Source organism: Pyrus communis, chromosome 7 (genome assembly GCF_041283825.1).
Source record: "Pyrus communis isolate YQ-2024b chromosome 7, ASM4128382v1, whole genome shotgun sequence".
NCBI classification, from domain to species: domain Eukaryota; kingdom Viridiplantae; phylum Streptophyta; class Magnoliopsida; order Rosales; family Rosaceae; genus Pyrus; species Pyrus communis.
Genome location: NC_142571.1, coordinates 30,714,727 through 30,732,915, shown reverse-complemented (window position 1 = coordinate 30,732,915; position 18,189 = coordinate 30,714,727). Strand labels below are relative to the sequence as shown.

General features: G+C 36.7%; 1 protein-coding gene across 3 annotated transcripts; it reads left to right on the top strand.

The window, feature by feature from the left end:
* Positions 1 to 410: 410 nt before the first annotated feature.
* On the top strand, positions 411 to 17,352 carry LOC137733440 (protein MOR1). Of its 3 annotated transcripts, none has more exons than XM_088697118.1 (54): positions 411 to 1,883; positions 2,039 to 2,144; positions 2,234 to 2,357; positions 2,979 to 3,058; positions 3,149 to 3,326; positions 3,420 to 3,484; positions 3,580 to 3,662; positions 4,059 to 4,144; positions 4,341 to 4,454; positions 4,556 to 4,675; positions 5,374 to 5,476; positions 5,669 to 5,805; positions 6,190 to 6,255; positions 6,357 to 6,447; positions 6,575 to 6,609; positions 6,812 to 6,883; positions 6,994 to 7,101; positions 7,199 to 7,304; positions 7,970 to 8,082; positions 8,197 to 8,284; positions 8,421 to 8,521; positions 8,673 to 8,780; positions 8,885 to 8,990; positions 9,065 to 9,144; positions 9,225 to 9,374; positions 9,484 to 9,559; positions 9,642 to 9,766; positions 9,861 to 9,971; positions 10,048 to 10,197; positions 10,437 to 10,511; positions 10,612 to 10,690; positions 10,774 to 10,886; positions 10,969 to 11,064; positions 11,143 to 11,217; positions 11,311 to 11,406; positions 11,491 to 11,592; positions 11,692 to 11,793; positions 11,899 to 12,081; positions 12,182 to 12,293; positions 12,425 to 12,501; positions 12,584 to 12,663; positions 13,654 to 13,716; positions 13,833 to 13,962; positions 14,136 to 14,262; positions 14,372 to 14,445; positions 14,575 to 14,733; positions 14,820 to 14,978; positions 15,167 to 15,264; positions 15,367 to 15,523; positions 15,611 to 15,727; positions 15,874 to 15,969; positions 16,097 to 16,168; positions 16,286 to 16,559; positions 16,674 to 17,352. In XM_088697118.1, the coding sequence occupies exons 1-54, from the start codon at positions 1,724 to 1,726 to the stop codon at positions 16,928 to 16,930; spliced, it is 6,015 nt and encodes a 2,004-aa protein (XP_088553244.1). In that variant the 5' UTR covers positions 411 to 1,723; the 3' UTR covers positions 16,931 to 17,352. The 3 variants fall into 3 exon arrangements, with proteins under 3 accessions (XP_088553244.1, XP_068328691.2, XP_068328692.2); XM_068472590.2 differs by having other exon boundaries at positions 6,357 to 6,474; positions 14,136 to 14,258; positions 14,368 to 14,445; XM_068472591.2 differs by having other exon boundaries at positions 6,357 to 6,474.
* The last annotated feature ends 837 nt before the right edge of the window (positions 17,353 to 18,189 follow it).

Here is an 18,189-nt window from a genome sequence, read left to right as displayed (position 1 = left end):
GTTTGATGAGTTGAGGGACCAATGTTAATGAATTTTTAGTTGAGGAATCAATGCTTCAATTAAAGTTAAGGGACCAATTGGGTTAAATAGAATTCACTGAATATCTAAAGGCTTGTTAAAAATGTTTTTAAGATGACCGAAAGCGTTTTTGTTAAAAATGTTTTTGAAATCAATCCTTAGTAAATATTCAAGTGAATCCTGAAAAAACACTTGAATTATTTCATGTAAGAAGACATACAAAATACATACAAAACACATGATAGAGATGAAGCATACACATAACACATGTAAAACACACGACACACGCGAAACACATACAAAATACATACAAAACACATGAAACGTGTGAAACATAAACCTACACACATGAAGCACAATTTTTATGAAACTTTTCAATGATTTTATCCCACAAAACCATTTTATTTTGATTCGTGCCAACTGCACAATCTTCACTAACAGAAACCTATGCCAAGCATAAAGCAACATTTTCCTCACAGGTCCAATTACGACCTCTAATATGCTCTTTTGCCATGTTGAACAATTTGGAAATGGAAAAAAATGGTAGAAAGAAAAATTGGAAGAATTGTAGGAGAAAATTGAGTTTTGTGTGGATGTTTGATCAAATACATAGGTATTTAAAGAGTCTTTAGGTGAATTTTGAGTTAAAAAAAAATTTAATTATTTTAGCCGTTGGATTTAAATTTTGGCTGTTAGATATTTTTTGTACCGTTAGATTTGATTATATTCGATCTCAGACATTGGATTCAATGTATTTTAAAATTACATTTAAAAAAAAGCAAAATTTGAATCTGGATTGTTGGACTAGCCGTCGGATGATAAAAAGAGTCGTTGGGTTCATGATGGTGGCCAACAACGGCCTTGACAGTGCTTCCCACCCTGTCGGGCGTTGAAGGCCTCAATTCACGTGGGACGAGTTGGGCCCATGATCGGGCTGAGAGTGGGCTCCCTTTGGGTGAGTCCACACATTTTTGGGTTATTTATTGGAGAGTATTTGACCTTGGTTTGGCATTTGGCTTTTAACCTAAAGATTTGACTTGAGTTGAGTTGGGTTTAGAGGGGGAAAAATAAGTGGGAAAATTTGGCAAATAGCCAAGATGGTTTGGTCTAACACACTGGAGTGTATTTACATAATTGCTTTCCGCGCGGTAAAACGCAATATGGTGCCCACGGTTTTAATGTGGGGGTGACTCATGAACGCTCTTGTGTCGTTAAGAGGCTCGAAAAAGCGAAAACGACATCACACGCACCGGACTACAATCCACTGCGACGCGCTCACAACTCCATCGCGTGGATCTCCCGCAAGGCCGGCCTTTAATTTGAAATAAAAGGTCGAAATCGCGGGCAACTTCAATCGGACGGCTTAAACGCCATCACTCGTCAACAGAGAGAAATTTTGAAAAGTAAAAAAATAAGAGAGAAATTTTGAAAAGTAAAAATATAAGAGAGAAAATAATTTCTGCCGTCTAAATAAAGCCAAACCAGCAACAGTGCGTCATTTTCTCTCTCTCCTCGATTGAGCTCTCTCTCTCTTGCCCAACACTCTATGGTTACAATACCTTTCTGTCAACAAAATTAGGTTTTGTATTCCGAATTGCTTTTCCAAAAATTCTGGATCCCGATCTGCCCTTGCACGCTCTGCATTTGCATTTGTGCAGATCAGATACTTAGGGCACGGCGATTTTTCCATTTTTTGATTTGAGAAATGTCGGAGGAGGAGAAATTGCTCAAGGAGGCGAAGAAACTGCCGTGGGACGATCGGCTCTTCCACAAGAACTGGAAGGTGAGGAACGAGGCCAACATTGACTTGGCCGCTCTCTGCGACTCCATCGCCGATCCCAAAGACTCTCGCCTTCGTGAATTTGGTAAGAAATTACACTTGGGGATGGTGAGTTTTGTGTGTTTTTGTTTAATTTAATTTTTTTAGTTTTTGGATACTGGTGGTGACCAATCTTCCTCTGCATTTGCATTTTGGCGTGGTTATAATTTAGTTTTTGTGTGTGTTGTTTTTTTTGGTTAGGTCCGCTTTTTAGGAAGACTCTGGCGGATTCCAATTCGCCCGTGCAAGAGAAGGCGCTCGATGCCTTGATTGCATTTTTACGAGCTGCGGATGCTGATGCTGGAAGGTTTAGTTTATCCTAATTGTTTTTATTTTTTAACTTGTTTTGTTACAAGCCTTTGATCGAATTGCTAATTTAAAGTTTGTGTGCTGCAGATATGCCAAGGAAGTTTGTGATGCCATTGTGGCCAAATGCCTCACTGGCAGGCCGAAGACGGTGGAAAAGGCTCAAGCTGCATTTATGCTTTGGGTTGAATTGGAGGCCGTGGACGCTTTCTTGGTAAGTTATGTTTTTTGGTTTGTTTGTTTACATGGTAATTTGCTCCAGTGTAGACTGGAGTGCCTTTTTTTTATTTTTAATTGTGATAGTTTTCAAGTGAACTCTCATATAATGTAGTATTAGTAGCAGTTGCAGTAAGTTGTGAAGTGTTGGTGGCTGTTTCCGTTTGATTAGTCCCAGTAGTTATTTCTTAGTTTTGGTCTTGGCATGAAGGACTTGTCAAATATAGACATATGAGCTAAATGTAAAGATTTAAACTTGGCAGCAGAGGGCATTCTACATGTAATAGAATGAGGCCATTGCTATTTCGCTTTACTCCTGGTTCATATGTAGGCATACGTGGACTTTTGGTGGCAGAAAGGAAGGGAGAGAGGGAGGGTGTCTTGTTGGGTTGGAGCCACGTTATGTAAATTAAGTCAGGCATCTATATACCAGAGTTAGTTGTTTCTTTGGTGTTTACAACAATTGAAAACAAGTGAGAAAAGAGTGATGGAAGGCAATTACATGGAATGGAAGTAGTTTAGGATCAGTGCTGTTGGTTTATAACCATTTTGTTTATTTCTGTCTGCTGTGTTTGATGAAGAATGTTGTTGACCTTTACAATGGTTTGGTTTATTGTAGGATGCTATGGAGAAGGCAATAAAAAACAAAGTTTCCAAAGCTGTTGTGCCTGCAATTGATGTCATGTTTCAGGCTTTAAGGTTTTCCACAGAGATTTCTTTTCTGAAAACTAGTTATATATTCTTCAACTTGTTTTTCTAACTGGTTTATAATATTACTCACTGTAATAGTGAATTTGGCGCAAAAGTTGTTCCTCCGAAAAGGATTTTGAAGATGCTCCCTGAACTATTTGACCATCAAGATCAAAATGTTCGTGCATGTTCCAAAGGGCTTACTCTTGAGCTTTGTCGTTGGATAGGAAAAGATCCTGTTAAATCAATATTGTTTGAGAAGATGAGGGATACAATGGTATGATAAATATTTGTATATGTTGCAAGTAACTTTCCGTTCATTTTTTCTTGGCAAAATGAATAACTCTATTGCCCCCTTTTTTCATTGAAGAAAAAAGAGTTGGAGGCTGAGCTTGTAAATGTTACAGGGATAGCCAGGGCATCTCGCAAAATCAGGTGAGAAGTCTGCTGTTAAATGTGTTTTTAACTGTAGGCAGGACACATGTATGTGGCTCTAACTTATACTGGATTGTCTTAATTGTATTTATTAGATCGGAGCAAGACAAGGAGCCAGAAAAGGAAGCTGTTTCTGAAGTAGTTGGTCCTAGTCTTTCGGAGGAATCTGCAGCAGATGGTATCTGATTGACTCTTGGGACTTATAATTGCTTTTCTATTTCGCAAATGATATTTGAGTAGATTATGTAGATCTTGTTGCAGTGAGAGAAAGTAATTTTATCTGTTAGGCTTTAGACATTGCAGTGCCACTATTTTATCATTTATGCTTACATATTTTTTATCAATCTTTTCTGAATGTATCTTAAAAACACATTTAACAGCAGTGCCACTATTTATCTCTTATGCTTACATATGTTAAGCTTTAGACATTGCTGCGCCAGTATTTATCTCTTATGCTTACATATGTTAGGCTTTAGACATTGCTGCGCCAGTATTTATCTCTTATGTGCCAGTATTTATCTCTTATGCTTACATATTTTATCAATCTTATCTGAATTTTATATGTGATTGTCAGCTCCTCAGGAAATAGATGAATATGAGCTTGTTGATCCTGTTGATATATTGACTCCTCTGGAGAAGTCTGGATTTTGGGATGGAGTGGTCAGTGTTATCTCTCTATCTTAAAATGCAGTTTTTTTTTGTTTCTTAGTGGATGTGAATTACTTGTTTCCATAGTGGATGTGGATTTGATATTACTTTCACCAGAAAAGGTGATCTTATACACAGTTTATCCTTTTAAGTTATGCATGCTTTGTTCTCGCTGCTTATTGCTGTCAATATTTTCACTATGTTCTAGAAAGCTACAAAGTGGTCAGAACGAAAGGAGGCTGTTGCAGAGTTAACCAAGCTTGCTTCAACTAAAAGAATTGCCCCCGGCGATTTTACAGAAATCTGTCGGACATTAAAGAAGGTATTTTTATGTATTTTAGTTGAAACAAGTATTTTTGTGCTCACTTCAACATTGTTCTCTGTCCAATTCATTTCTCTCAGTGAAATATATTTCTCCTGCAGCTTATAACAGATGTGAACATAGCTGTTGCAGTTGAAGCTATTCAAGCTATTGGTAATCTTGCTAAGGGTCTAAGAACTCATTTTTCTGGGAGTTCACGATTTCTATTGCCAGGTTTACTTGTAAGTTTATTGCTATACCCTTTTGAAGGTTCATTGTTATTTTAATGTTGAACTATATTCTAAAACAATCCAACTATGTATGAGGTATCCCAGAGCAAGTTACTTCTGCTGCCATGACTATTGTCTATATTTGATTATTTTTCAGTTTTAAGTTAAGGCTTTGCATTTGAAGTAGTTGTTTATATTTTTCTCTCTTGATTTGCCATGCCTGCTTTGATGTTTTGAAGTGGAAAGCTTTATTCTGCATGTAGGCATGCTCCATTACCTTTCCTTCTGATGGTTTTGGGCAAACAATTTTTCGTCTTGATTAATTTATTTCACTGAGGCTATGTTTGGACGAAGGATTTGCAAGTACAAAGGGGTTTTGGATAAATTTGTTAGAGGGATTTAGATTGCACTGCATGAGGGTTTAGCCATGTTGGGATGAGGGATTAACAAGTACCAAGGGGTTTTGGAGAAACACATTACAAAAGACTTAATCAAGGGATTTACAAATGACTTCTTTGAAGTACTCTTTTGGAAATCCCTTTTAATGCATTGTATCTACAAACACTGCAAATCCCTTGGTACTTGCAAATCTCTCCTCCAAACACAACCTGAGGATTTAGCTTATGAAGTTTATTTTTACACTACATCATCTATAATGTTTTGAAGAGATTTATGATTCAATACTTATCTTTCCTTTTTGTTTTGCATAGGAAAAATTGAAAGAAAAAAAGCCAACTATGACTGAGGCGCTCTCACAAGCTCTTCAAGCAATGCATACAGCTGGCTGCTTAAATCTCATTGACATTGTTGAAGGCAGGTTTTATGTTTTAGTCAGTAATTTATGCATCATTTTCACTTTGTGAATTTCGTTTGTATGCACTGACGTCATCTATCGTTTCTTGGTATTGAATATTGTCTTATTTTACTGATTATTTGAGGGCAAGATGTAATTCTCTGGTTAGGCAGTTTTTGACGTTAATGTTTGATGAATGCTTTGTATTGTAGATGTTAAGACAGCAGTAAAAAATAAAGTACCACTTGTGCGTTCATTGACTTTGAACTGGGTGACATTTTGTATTGAAACAAGCAACAAGGCTGTTGTTTTAAAGTTACACAAGGATTACGTTCCTATATTAATGGAGGTCAGTGTTTGCCTTGATGTCTACTGTTTTTTTTCCTTGTTTTTCGTTCAAATATTTTGTAATGTTTTATAATATGAATATTATGTGCTCAATGCTTCCATATATGTACAAAAAAAAAAAAGGTTAGAAAAAACTCTGTATTTATTGCATGGGGGTTGAAAGTTCACGTCTTTTTTATTTGTTTGGTCAGTTTTAATAGCCAATTGAGAACAGTCCTCAAAACCAGTCCTATGGGATACATTATTAAATATAAGAATGGGTATAGTTGCAAACCTATTAGAACAACAATTTCGTTTAGCAGGGTTTAAACTATATTTTGCTATTTGTACTTTCAAATTTGTAATTGCATGCAATGGCTGAAACAAAACAATCTGGACCTTGTAGTGCCTCAACGATGGAACCCCAGATGTGAGGGATGCATCCTTTTCAGCTTTGGCAGCAATAGCTAAGGTAGTATGTTCAATGCAGTAAACTGGTTTAAGGTTTGTGTCTTAGGCTTGGATGGTAAATACTGACATTAATTTCATGTCTCCCATGTCCATTTTCTTTAGATGGTTGGTATGAGGCCCATGGAAAGGTCACTTGAGAAACTTGATGATGTCAGAAGAAAGAAGCTCTCTGAAATGATTATGGGTTCTGAAGGTGATGCATCCACTACTGCAAGCTCAGGTTCATTTTCCTTTTTGGTGCTTCTAATTACTGTTTCTCTTTGAGTATTCAAAGTTTTTTAATTTCTCACTTTGCTCTACACCTCATATGCCAACTGCAGCCCAAAGCTCTGGTGTGACTGCACCCTCGTTGGAGGTAGGTTCCTTCTTGTCTTTCAGTTTAGGGTTTACATTACACGCTACAGATTGGTTGTTAGAATCCCTTCTATTCTCCTACTGTCTTTTTGCTCATATAAATAGATATTATCCTGTTACATATTTTGCATTGTTAGATTACCATTCTGGATACCAGACTATCTTTGATCGTAAAGGTTTTATGTTGACTAAATTGTATGCAGACTACAGACAGTTCATTTGTTCGAAGGTCAGCTGCAAGCATGCTTAGTGGGAAGAGGCCTGTTCAGGCAGCTGTGAGTTCATTTTAGCTCTAAATTTTTAATCTGTGGTTACTTTTTTGAAATTATTTTGGATTTATTATCATCATCATGTTGCATGGTTGACACATTGATATTGTCATTAGCCTGCAAAACAAAAAGGGGGATCTGTTAAATCGGGTGGCAGTAAGAAGGGAGATGCAACTGTGCAGCCAAAAGCCTCTAAGTTAATTGAAATACCTGAAGATGTTGAGGTACTTAATTTTTGGCTAATATGCTCTTTGGTTATTTTCCTAGTAACATTATTAAAGATGTTTTCTTGACCGCACCTTTGGTTGTGAAATGTTACAGCCAGGTGATATGAGTCTTGAAGAGATTGAGAGCAGATTAGGTTCTCTTATACAAGAAGATACCGTCTCTCAATTAAAGAGTAGTGCATGGAAAGAACGGCTTGAAGGTTGGTGATGATGCTTATTCATCAATGTTAATGATTATGACATTAAAAGCTTATGCCTCATGTTTCTGAAAAATTTCATCCATAGATATGGTTATACTTATACATATTTATTTTAAGCCTTCATTGATTGTTTAAGATCTGCTTATGGGTGCATTGTGAATATTTGCATGTCAAAATGTATAGTATGTATTCCTAGTATTAGATTAAGTAATATTTTGACCTTCTAACAATTTCTTCTGCTGGTATGAATTGACGTCACGATCAAGGTACCAAAGCTATGCGGTTTTCCCATTTTAGCTTTTTGGAGTATTGTTATGCTGATGAGTTGTATTGCTAGAAGGAAAACTACCATGACCGGTACCCATGGCTCTAATATTTTTTGTTTAGATTTTTCTTCATTGATGCTAGGACGATTTCCTTTTGAGCAGCATAAATTGATACAATACTTTATAGTTTATATTCAGACATCTCATGAATTTTTTTCCCATTGTGTTGTATGTATATTTAGTAGTTTCTTCAATGGTAAACAATTTTTTTTTTTTCTCTGTTCTGTTGTTGATTAATGTGTTTGCCTTTTGTCTTTGGTGGTCGATTGACACGGTTGATATTCCCATGTTTTCCGTGCAATATTCTGGTTGAATGTAATATATTCGATTTTGTTGCAGCCATATCCTCATTTAAACAGCAAGTTGAAGGTTTACAGGACATTGACCATTCAATTGAGATTTTAGTTCGTTTACTTTGTGCTGTCCCTGGTTGGAGTGAAAAAAATGTTCAGGTATTTATGCTTTGAATATTTTGTTAGGCAGGTTTAATAAGATCTTGTTTGCTTTTCTCTCTTATTAGTGTTTCGGTGTAAAATTTATTAAGACGCGTATTTTGAGTAATGCAGGTTCAGCAACAGGTTATTGAAGTTATTACCTATATGGCGTCCACTGCGAAGAAGTTTCCTAAGAAATGTGTAGTACTTTGTCTTCTGGGTGAGTTTTTATTTTAATTTAGATCAGACATCAGGATTGGAGCTTGGTTTGCTTTCTGTCGCTCTTCAGGTTGTTGCTGTGGATGAACATGTATGGTTGTCAATCTAGCTTCTAATGGTGTTGTGCACTTTGACAGGTATTAGTGAACGGGTTGCAGATATCAAGACCCGGACTCATGCCATGAAGTGCCTCACTGCATTTTCTGAAGCCATAGGTCCAGGATTAATTTTTGAAAGAGTAAGTTTAGATGTGATTCTTCTACTAGCCATCATTTTTCTGAATGCCTTCTGTTTTTCCTGAAAGCAAGGATGCTTAATCTTATACCCATGAGCATGCACTATATATTGCTCGTTTTCCAATGATTGATTGGTATTTCTGCTTATTGTAGCTTTACAAAATTATGAAAGAGCACAAGAACCCTAAGGTTCTCAGCGAGGGAGTATTGTGGATGGTTTCAGCAGTTGAAGACTTTGGTGTCGCACATGTGAAACTTAAGGTTTTTGGATTCTGTTCCGATTTAGCCGATTTGTTTTCTTTCATCTGTTCCAGTCATCAATTAGTACTTAGTAATTTACATAAAGAGGATAATATGTTTTACAGGATTTGATCGATTTTTGTAAAGAAACTGGACTGCAGTCCAGTGCTGCTGCCACTAGGAACTCTACTATTAAGCTTTTGGGTGCTATACATAAATTTGTTGGTCCAGGTGAATAGTCTTTTTAGTTTGGCTCCATACCTCATCTTCATTTCGGCACTTCTAAGATTACCTCTATGTTTCAGATATTAAAGGGTTTCTTACTGATGTTAAACCTGCACTACTCAGTGCACTGGATGCAGAGTATGAAAAGAATCCATTTGAGGTATTCCTTATGATAGTCAAAGTTTGCATACATCAGTCTTTCTTGTTTATTAGCAACTCATGTCTTTTATTATTTTCCAGGGTGCTTCTGTGGTTCTGAAGAGAAGTGTTAGGGTAACGGAATCTACTTCATCTGTCTCTGTTGGCGGGTTAGATGGCCTTCCACGTGAAGATATTAGTGGAAAGGTCACCCCTACGCTGCTGAAGAGTTTGGAGAGTCCTGATTGGAAGGTCTTGTTTTTGAATTATGTTATGTCTGTATGCTGTTTTTAATGGTTGTTTTAAGAAAGTTGTTATTTGTTAGAAGCTATATTGAGTGTGTTCTTTTTCCATCTTCCAGGTTCGCTTGGAGTCAATAGAAGCTGTCAATAAAATTTTAGAAGAAGCTAATAAGCGCATCCAGCCAACTGGAACGGGTACAAACAATATATTTTATTGTTACCTACAGAATAGTTGCCATTCAATTTCTTGATAACTTGTTTATTGTTTGACTGCCAGCGGAGTTGTTTGGTGCCTTAAGGGGGCGTTTATATGATAGCAACAAGAACTTGGTCGCTGCAACCTTAACGGTTGTTGGTAATGTTGCATCTGCAATGGGCGCACCAGTTGAAAAGTTCAGCAAGGTTTGTTTATATCCCAATTCCAATTTGACAACTACTTATATGAAATATCTGTTTTGTTGTTTTTAATACAGTTGAACTTTTGCATGAATTGCAGGGCATTCTGTCAGATGTTTTGAAATGTCTAGGAGACAATAAGAAGCATATGAGAGAATGCACTTTAACTGCGTTAGACTCATGGCTCTCTGCTGTTCATCTTGATAAAATGGTGACTGTCTTTTATCTCTATTCGTGATTTGAAATTTGAGTCTCATGTCAAGTAGTGTAACAGTATGTTGTTGTAGGTTCCTTATATTACAGCAGCTATATCAGACACCAAGCTTGGTGCTGAAGGGCGGAAAGATCTTTTTGAATGGTTGACAAGACAGCTTTCTGGGTTAAGTGATTTCTCTGATGCTGCTCATCTTCTGAAACCAGCTTCCTCTGCTTTGACGGTAAATTGTAATTGATTATCATAAGAAATTCTTTTCTTATTTATTTTAACCCTGTCCATCCATCAAAGCACACATTGAAAAAAATCTTACAATGATGTAAAACGCTTAAGTAACAGACACACTCTGTGACACGGACACACAAATGTGTATGTATATATGCTAGTACATATATGTACGCTTAAGTTTATTCATATATTACTCGCTTTTGAAAAAACTTGGATGTCTGGAATCTTTTATAGGATAAATCCTCAGATGTTCGTAAAGCAGCAGAGACATGCGTTTCTGAAATTTTGAGAGTTAGTGGGCATGAAACGGTAAGTGTGCTAGACAACTATGGTTAACTTTTTTTTTATTCCTTTTCACATTTCGATTGATTGATATCTTCTCATTTATTTGTTTATATTACTGGTTTAGGTTGTGAAGATTTTGAGAGATATTCATGGGCCAACTTTAGCTCTTGTTGAACGATTGAATCCTCATGTATCTTTTAAAGGTGTGTTTGTCAAATTCTTAGCTCTGGTGTTTTTGCTTATAATGCATTAAACTAATCAACTAATTTGAATGGTTTCCTCTTAGAATCTTTTGAGTCGGCCAAAGCAATACCGACAGCCCCAACTTCCAAAAGCATTTCAAGGGCTGGAAAGTCTGCTTCCAATGGAGTTCTGAAGCATGGAGCCAAAGCTACTTCAGTACGTCCCTCTTGTGTAGTTGATAACAACTTTTTTTTAGATGTTATGATCATATTAATTGATTGTCCTTTGAATTGCAAAGAGGACCATTCCCACAAAGGGATCAAATTCCATGCTGTCAATCCAAGATATAGCTGTCCAGTCACAGGCCTTGATAAATGTTAAAGATTCAATTAAGGTACATATGACAATAGCATGGAAATTGAACTTGTTTGCTAATCTTGAGTCTATTGATGAATGGATATTTGAACTACAGGAGGATAGAGAGCGATTGGTAGCTAAAAAGTTTAAGTTTGAAGAGCCACGGATAGAACAGATTCAAGATCTTGAGGTTTGTACTTGTACAGATTTCACAGAACAATTCCTTGTGTTTTCCATTGTCATTGCATTTATGAAAAGTATTTTAATCGGGCATTACATGCAGAATGATATGACGAAGTACTTTAGAGAGGATGTGCATAGGCGGCTTCTTTCTACAGATTTTAAGAAGCAGGTTGATGGGCTTGAGATACTACAGAAGGTATATTTCTGCTATTCCTAGTATCTCTATTTGTATCGAATATGCCTGCTTAGTTTGACCCATGTTCTTGTGTATGCATTCCAGGCGCTTCCAACCATTAAAAAGGAAATTATTGAAGTATTGGATATACTGCTGAGGTGGTTTGTTTTACAATTTTGTAAATCGAACACAACATGCCTGTTAAAGGTGCGGTCTCTTTGTTTTCGTTCACTCTTATTTCCTTGCTTTTTAAGTGTTACGGTTTCCTGGGTGTTTTGTTCTAACCACGTATGTTCTGATTTACAGGTGCTGGAATTTCTGCCAGACCTTTTTGATACATTTAGGGATGAGGCGTACATGTTGACTGAATCAGAAGCGGCCATATTTTTTCCATGCTTGATAGAGAAGGTTTCTATTTTTATTGCCACACCTTGGAAGAACTGAATATTTTTGTATTTAGTAGAAGGCTTGAATGGAGTTTTGCTAACAGAAATGTTGAATCTTGTGCTGCAGCTCGGGCATAACATTGAGAAAGTACGAGAAAAAATGCGGGAGTTGACCAAACAAATTGTGCAGGCATATACTGCTGCAAAAAGCTTCCCTTATATTTTGGAGGGATTACGTTCTAAGAACAACCGTACTCGAATTGAGTGTGCTGATCTTGTTGGATATTTGATTGATCACCACGTAGCTGAGGTAAGCCTGTGCATACTTGTATGTTTTAGATACAATTGTGTATATGGTACATTATACTTAATTGTGTTGCAGGATACTTAAGTCTACTTCTTTCTGGCAGATTAGTGGACAACTAAAGTCTTTGCAAATTGTTGCGAGCTTGACAGCAGAAAGAGATGGTGAAATTAGGAAAGCTGCTTTAAATACGCTAGCTACTGGTTATAAGATTCTTGGTATGTCATGATGCCACATAATGAGCTAAACTTGTTGGCCGTAATTCTAAACTAATGTTTAATATGTGCCCAAGGTTATTTACCAACGTGATATGTTCTCTCATCAAGCAAACTTTTTATCCTTTCCTTAGGTGAGGACATATGGAGATATGTTGGAAAGTTAACAGATGCTCAGAAAAGCATGCTAGATGATCGATTTAAGTGGAAGGTCAGTATATCTTTATGTCCCATTAAGTTCATGTATTGTGTGATTTATTTTGTTTTCTGTTAATCAGAATAATTCTTTTCAGGTTCGAGAAATGGAGAAAAGGAAGGAAGGAAAGCCAGGCGAAGCCAGGGCTTCTCTGAGGCGTTCTGTCAGGGAAATTGGGTATGTGCTTTTGCTATGACTTTTGCACACTAAGAGAAGATAGAGTAGTTACATAGTTCCTTAAAGAGAACGTATAAATCACTATCTGTTCAGTTAAACTTAAAAATATGGACACAGCAGATTAGGAAGCCTTCGTTTGGATAGGAAACTTTGACTAAATTGCATGAACTGCTACTGCCATAAATTATATCTTTAGGTTTTAGGGTTACAAGTAATGGATTAGTTCGGGGTCTGGTCAAAGGGACACATTTGGACTCACTTTTTATCTCATTGGACTTGAAGACTTTGGATGGTGGAAATTGCATCATCTGAACAGTACATCTATTTTATTTTTTCAAGACAGTTTAACTCTCTCTCTCTCATATAAATTCCAAAGGAAGTGAAGATCGGCAGATTCATGTGAGATGAGAACCTCAACCTGAGATTAGATGTCATATGTTCTAAATTTTCAGTTTGCTCTTTCAAATCCAATGTCAAATATTACCAAAAAGCAAAAAAGCATTTTAATACTCAACTTTCAATTCTCAAGGGTAAAGTACCCAAAAAAAAAAAAAAAAAAAAAAAAAAAAAAAAAAAAAAAAAGCGAAAGCATTCTTTACTAGACACGAAAAATCAGTATTCAAATCAACACTCCTAAGATTGCAGGTCTGAAGCTGAATTTGGATATCAGATTATTTTAATGAAAATTCATTATAAATAATGTTTTTCCAACTTTCCTGAAGTGTTAATGGTTTCTTGTACTCTTTGAAATTGTACCCCAAAATAAACTTAAAGGTATAAGACTGAGATGAAACGGTTTCAGTTTTGTGTTTCCAAGAGACATCAATATTTTCTTTGAAATTAAATTTGTAAATAAACGTGCAAGCCAGATGCAGTCTTAACCCTTTAAAAGTGTTTAAAATGCGTGAAAAAATTTGTTGCATGACCTGACCCCAGTCGATTGCTTAATAGAAGTCGTGTAAACTTAAATCTTTTTATATTTGTCACTAGGCCTGATGTAGCAGAGCAAAGTGGGGAGGTTGCTCGATCTGTTTCTGGTCCAATGCTTTCTGGGTATACACAAAAATTTCAATTTTTTTTATAAACCTTTATTTTGTACAAATACATCTAGTTTTCTAGTGTAATTATTTATCTAATTTTGGTGGGATATGTTGATATTTTTCTTCTAGGAGAAACTATGGCCATCCTGAGCCTCACTTGGAGAGGCAACTGATGCCACCCCATGTACTCACAGGGGCCAATGGCCCAACAGACTGGAATGAAGCTTTGGATATCATTTCTTTGGGTTCTCCTGAACAGGTATGCAACTTATCTTGTTTGTTTTCTTTTGGATGTGATAACAATCTCTTTCTTATAATCAAAAGGACGTAGACTCTGGTCAAGTTTGTTTTATCTTAATTTAGTTGCTTCTTTCTTGTGCATATTTCCTTGTAACCACTTTTCACTTTTTCCTTTTGTTTTTGGTGCTGCAGTCGGTTGAAGGAATGAAAGTAGTGTGTCATGAGTTGGCACAGGCGACTAATGATCCGGAAGGCAGTGCTATGGATGAACTAGTGCGCGATGTAGATAGACTGGTTTCTTGCTTGGCAAATAAGGCAAGTAGAGTAACAGTTCATTGTAGATGCTTCTCCATCTGGACTTGTCATCTTTTAATCAAACCCTAGTATTTACTGAAATTTCTCTTTCCTTTTATTCTTCAAAAAGGTAGCAAAGACTTTTGACTTCAGTTTGGCGGGAGCTTCATCTAGGTCTTGTAAATATGTCCTGAACACTCTTATGCAGGTAAACATACCATCAAGTTCTTGCCTTAGTTTTCATTCAAGCTCATGTGATCTAAATGTACTATGTAAAAGATTATTACCTTTTACGAACCTTTTTCCTAACATTCTGATATTTTGGACTTCTTTGCAGACATTTCAAAATAAAAGACTTGCTTATGCTGTCAAGGAAAGTACTCTTGACAGTCTAATCACTGAGCTCCTACTGTGGCTTTTGGATGAAAGGGTTCCCCATATGGATGATGGCAGCCAACTTCTGAAAGCCTTGAATGTTTTGATGCTAAAGATTCTGGTTAAGATCTACTTGTTATTGCATTGGTTTCCCCATATTAATTGCTGGTGTTACATCAGTTATAACTATGATTTTTATTCTTGCAGGATAATGCAGATCGGACTTCGTCCTTTGTTGTTCTCATCAACCTCTTACGTCCTTTAGATCCCTCAAGATGGCCATCACCTGCATCCAATGAATCATTTGCTTCCAGAAATCAGAAGTTCTCCGATCTGGTTGTCAAATGTTTAATAAAACTTACAAAGGTATTGCCAAATTCGTGGCCTTCTTTTCAGCTTCTTTTTTCATGAGCCATGTTAGCTGTGACAAAAATATCTCACATGCACATCAGCACAATGTAAACATCAAGTTTTTATTTTGTTTGTTGCCATTTCATAATCTTTGTGTTCGATAATCTTTGGGTTTCTCTTAAATCAGCAATTCTCTTCCACAGGTTCTTCAAAGCACAATATATGATGTTGAACTGGACCGTATCCTTCAAAGCATCCATTTATACCTACAAGACTTAGGGATGGAAGAGATTAGGAGAAGGTATTCTTAAAGAGATTCCTGAAATCCCCCGTCTCATCCCGTCCTGGTCATTTTCATGCAGTGATATTCTCTCCTGACTTGTGAAAAATAAAATCATTGTAGAGCTGGTGCTGATGACAAACCACTGCGTATGGTGAAGACCGTTCTGCATGAGCTTGTGAAGCTTCGTGGAGCTGCAATTAAAGGTCACCTTTCCATGGTTCCTATAGACGTAAAACCGCAGCCCATCATTCTTGCCTACATTGATCTTAATCTTGAGGTGATAATTGAATTCTTCAGTCCCACTTTTATTTATACAGGGACAATGATTTATCCTTAATTGCCTTTTTTTGTTACGGTCTGGCAGACATTAGCTGCGGCAAGGATGCTGACATCAACTGGGTCTGGGGGCCAAACTCATTGGGGTGATTCAGCAGCCAACAATCCTTCATCTGCCACACATTCTGCTGATGCACAGTTAAAGGTATTATTGCAACCTTGTTTATCTTTAACAATCTTATCGGTAAATTCCTTTGCTATTCCTCACAATTTCAGTGTTCTGTTTACGAGTCTCTCTGTAAAATGGTCATGTTTTTTTATGCTCATTCTTTGGTTCTGTTTCACTTTCAGCAAGAACTTGCTGCCATATTCAAGAAGATTGGCGACAAGCAAACTTGCAGCATTGGTCTATATGAACTATATCGCATAACCCAACTGTACCCAAGAGTAAGTAATGTGTGTAAGTAGTCTTTAGGAATTATTGACGTGATTTAGGATTTCGCCTCCTGCATGGCAAGCCATTGATTTCTCAGCATGAATCTTCTGTTTCTGAAGTTTGTAAAACTTATTTCAGGTTGATATATTCTCTCAACTCCAAAATGCTAGCGAGGCTTTCCGGACATATATTAGAGATGGTTTGGCGCAGGTCAGTATCATCATTACCACCGGCAAAATATTCTTGCTGGCACACATTTAATGATTCCTGAGAAAGTAAATTAGGTTTCATTGCCGCAGAAATAAATTACCATGTTCTTTGTCACAGATGGAGAAGAATGCCGCAGCTGGAAGGACTCCTTCAAGTTTGCCAATGCCAACTCCTCCCCCAGCTACTCTAAATGCTTCTTCACCTGAATTTGCACCCCTGTCCCCTGTACACACGAATTCCTTGGTTGATTCGAAATCATTAAATGTGAAATCTGAACCAACTAGCTTTAATCTACCGCCATCATATACTGAAGAATACAGGCTGAATAATGCCAGAGGTCTCACCGAAAACTCTTTGGTAGACCAAAGGAATGAGAGATATATTGGTGGAGGTAATTGTATTAATGTTTTTACCTTTTTTCTTCTCCTGCACCTTTGATTCTTTTTTTTTTTTTTTGTTATCGACTATAATGACCTTACACTAGAACTCATCTTGGAACCTACAGTGACCAACGGAACCTTGGATGCGATTAGAGAGAGGATGAAGAGCATGCAGTTGGCCGCAGCTGCTGGGAACCCGGATCAAGAAACCAGGCCGTTAATGTATGTGAATGACAACGTAAACCAGAGCCTCTCTGGTCAGATTCCTCGTGCATCAGAGAACCCACTCCAGATTGGGGTTCACCCCATGGATGAGAGGGCATTATCCGGACTTCAAGCCCGTATGGAGAGACTAAAAAGTGGGACAATCGAACCCCTTTAAAAGGAAGAGTTAACACATATAGGAAGCGGATTACTTGTCATGCTCTATTTTCTAGTAAATGGGCTGGGAGGTGGTGCTGTGCAAGTTCAGTTCCGGCTTCGGTACCGGCATCCCGTTGCAACCTACGATGTTGTGGCAGAGTTTTGGGACGGTATGTGTGTCTAGCAATTTGGCATTTGTATATTGTAGAACAAGCTTTTGACGGGGGAAATCGTCGCCGCCGCCGCCTTAGATCCTGAAATTTTTGGCCGAGGTTTTATTTTATAGGGGTTGTAGCACTGTCTGCTATTGGGCTTAATTTTTTCACTACAATTGTTTGGCAATTTGGCGTTGTATATTATTGTTTCAGAAGCATTTAGTCCTCGACAGCTACGACACCTTCCTTTTTATTTAATACTACAAAGTACATAAAACTTCGCTTATAGTATATTTTCAAGTATTTTTAGGTTTTCCTCTAGGTCTTTTGCCCTAGTCATCTGTAAGTCTGTGGTTCATGTATGTGAAATATCTTAATAAAAACTAATAACAGGAAACAAAATCGATTTCTAGGTGTCGAAAATCTTCGGACTGTTTTACATTGATATTAGGAAATATGTAGAGCGGTGAGAATGACTTGAAGATAGGCTTATCAAGATTTGGCAAAAATTCGGAAAACCAATTGAAAACGTGGGTTATAGTTGAGCAATATATTTTTCATAAGCAATAAGGAAAATTTTATAAGGCATTTGAAAGTGAATTTATGATTTATTGAGGAACAAATGTTTAATTAGTAGAATATTTAATTCGAAAACAACAAAAATAAATGAAAAATATAGTAGTGAAAACAAAAAGATTGAGCGATAATATATGTACAAATTTGCAAAACTGACTAACAACTGTGAGTGTTAACCCATACTTTTTGTCAAAAATGCAAATTTTTTATTTTCGCGAAATATTTCCTGTGAGCATTAAGGAAAACTTTATAAAGCATTTGGAAGCGGATTTACGATTTGTTGGTAATTTTTAGTAGAATATTTAAGTCGAAACTAAAAAAATAAGTTAAAAATATATCAATGAGGCTCATAACATTGTCAAATGAGGTTCCACATCAAGAATATCAACGGAAAGTCTTACCTTAATTTTTCAAAACTTCACAGTGAGGCGAATATGAAAATAAATAGATTGAACCTTGATTTATGTATGAATTAGACAAAACCTACTAATAACTGTGAGTTTTAATCCACGTTTTTTGTAAAAAACGCAATTTTTTAATTTTCTCG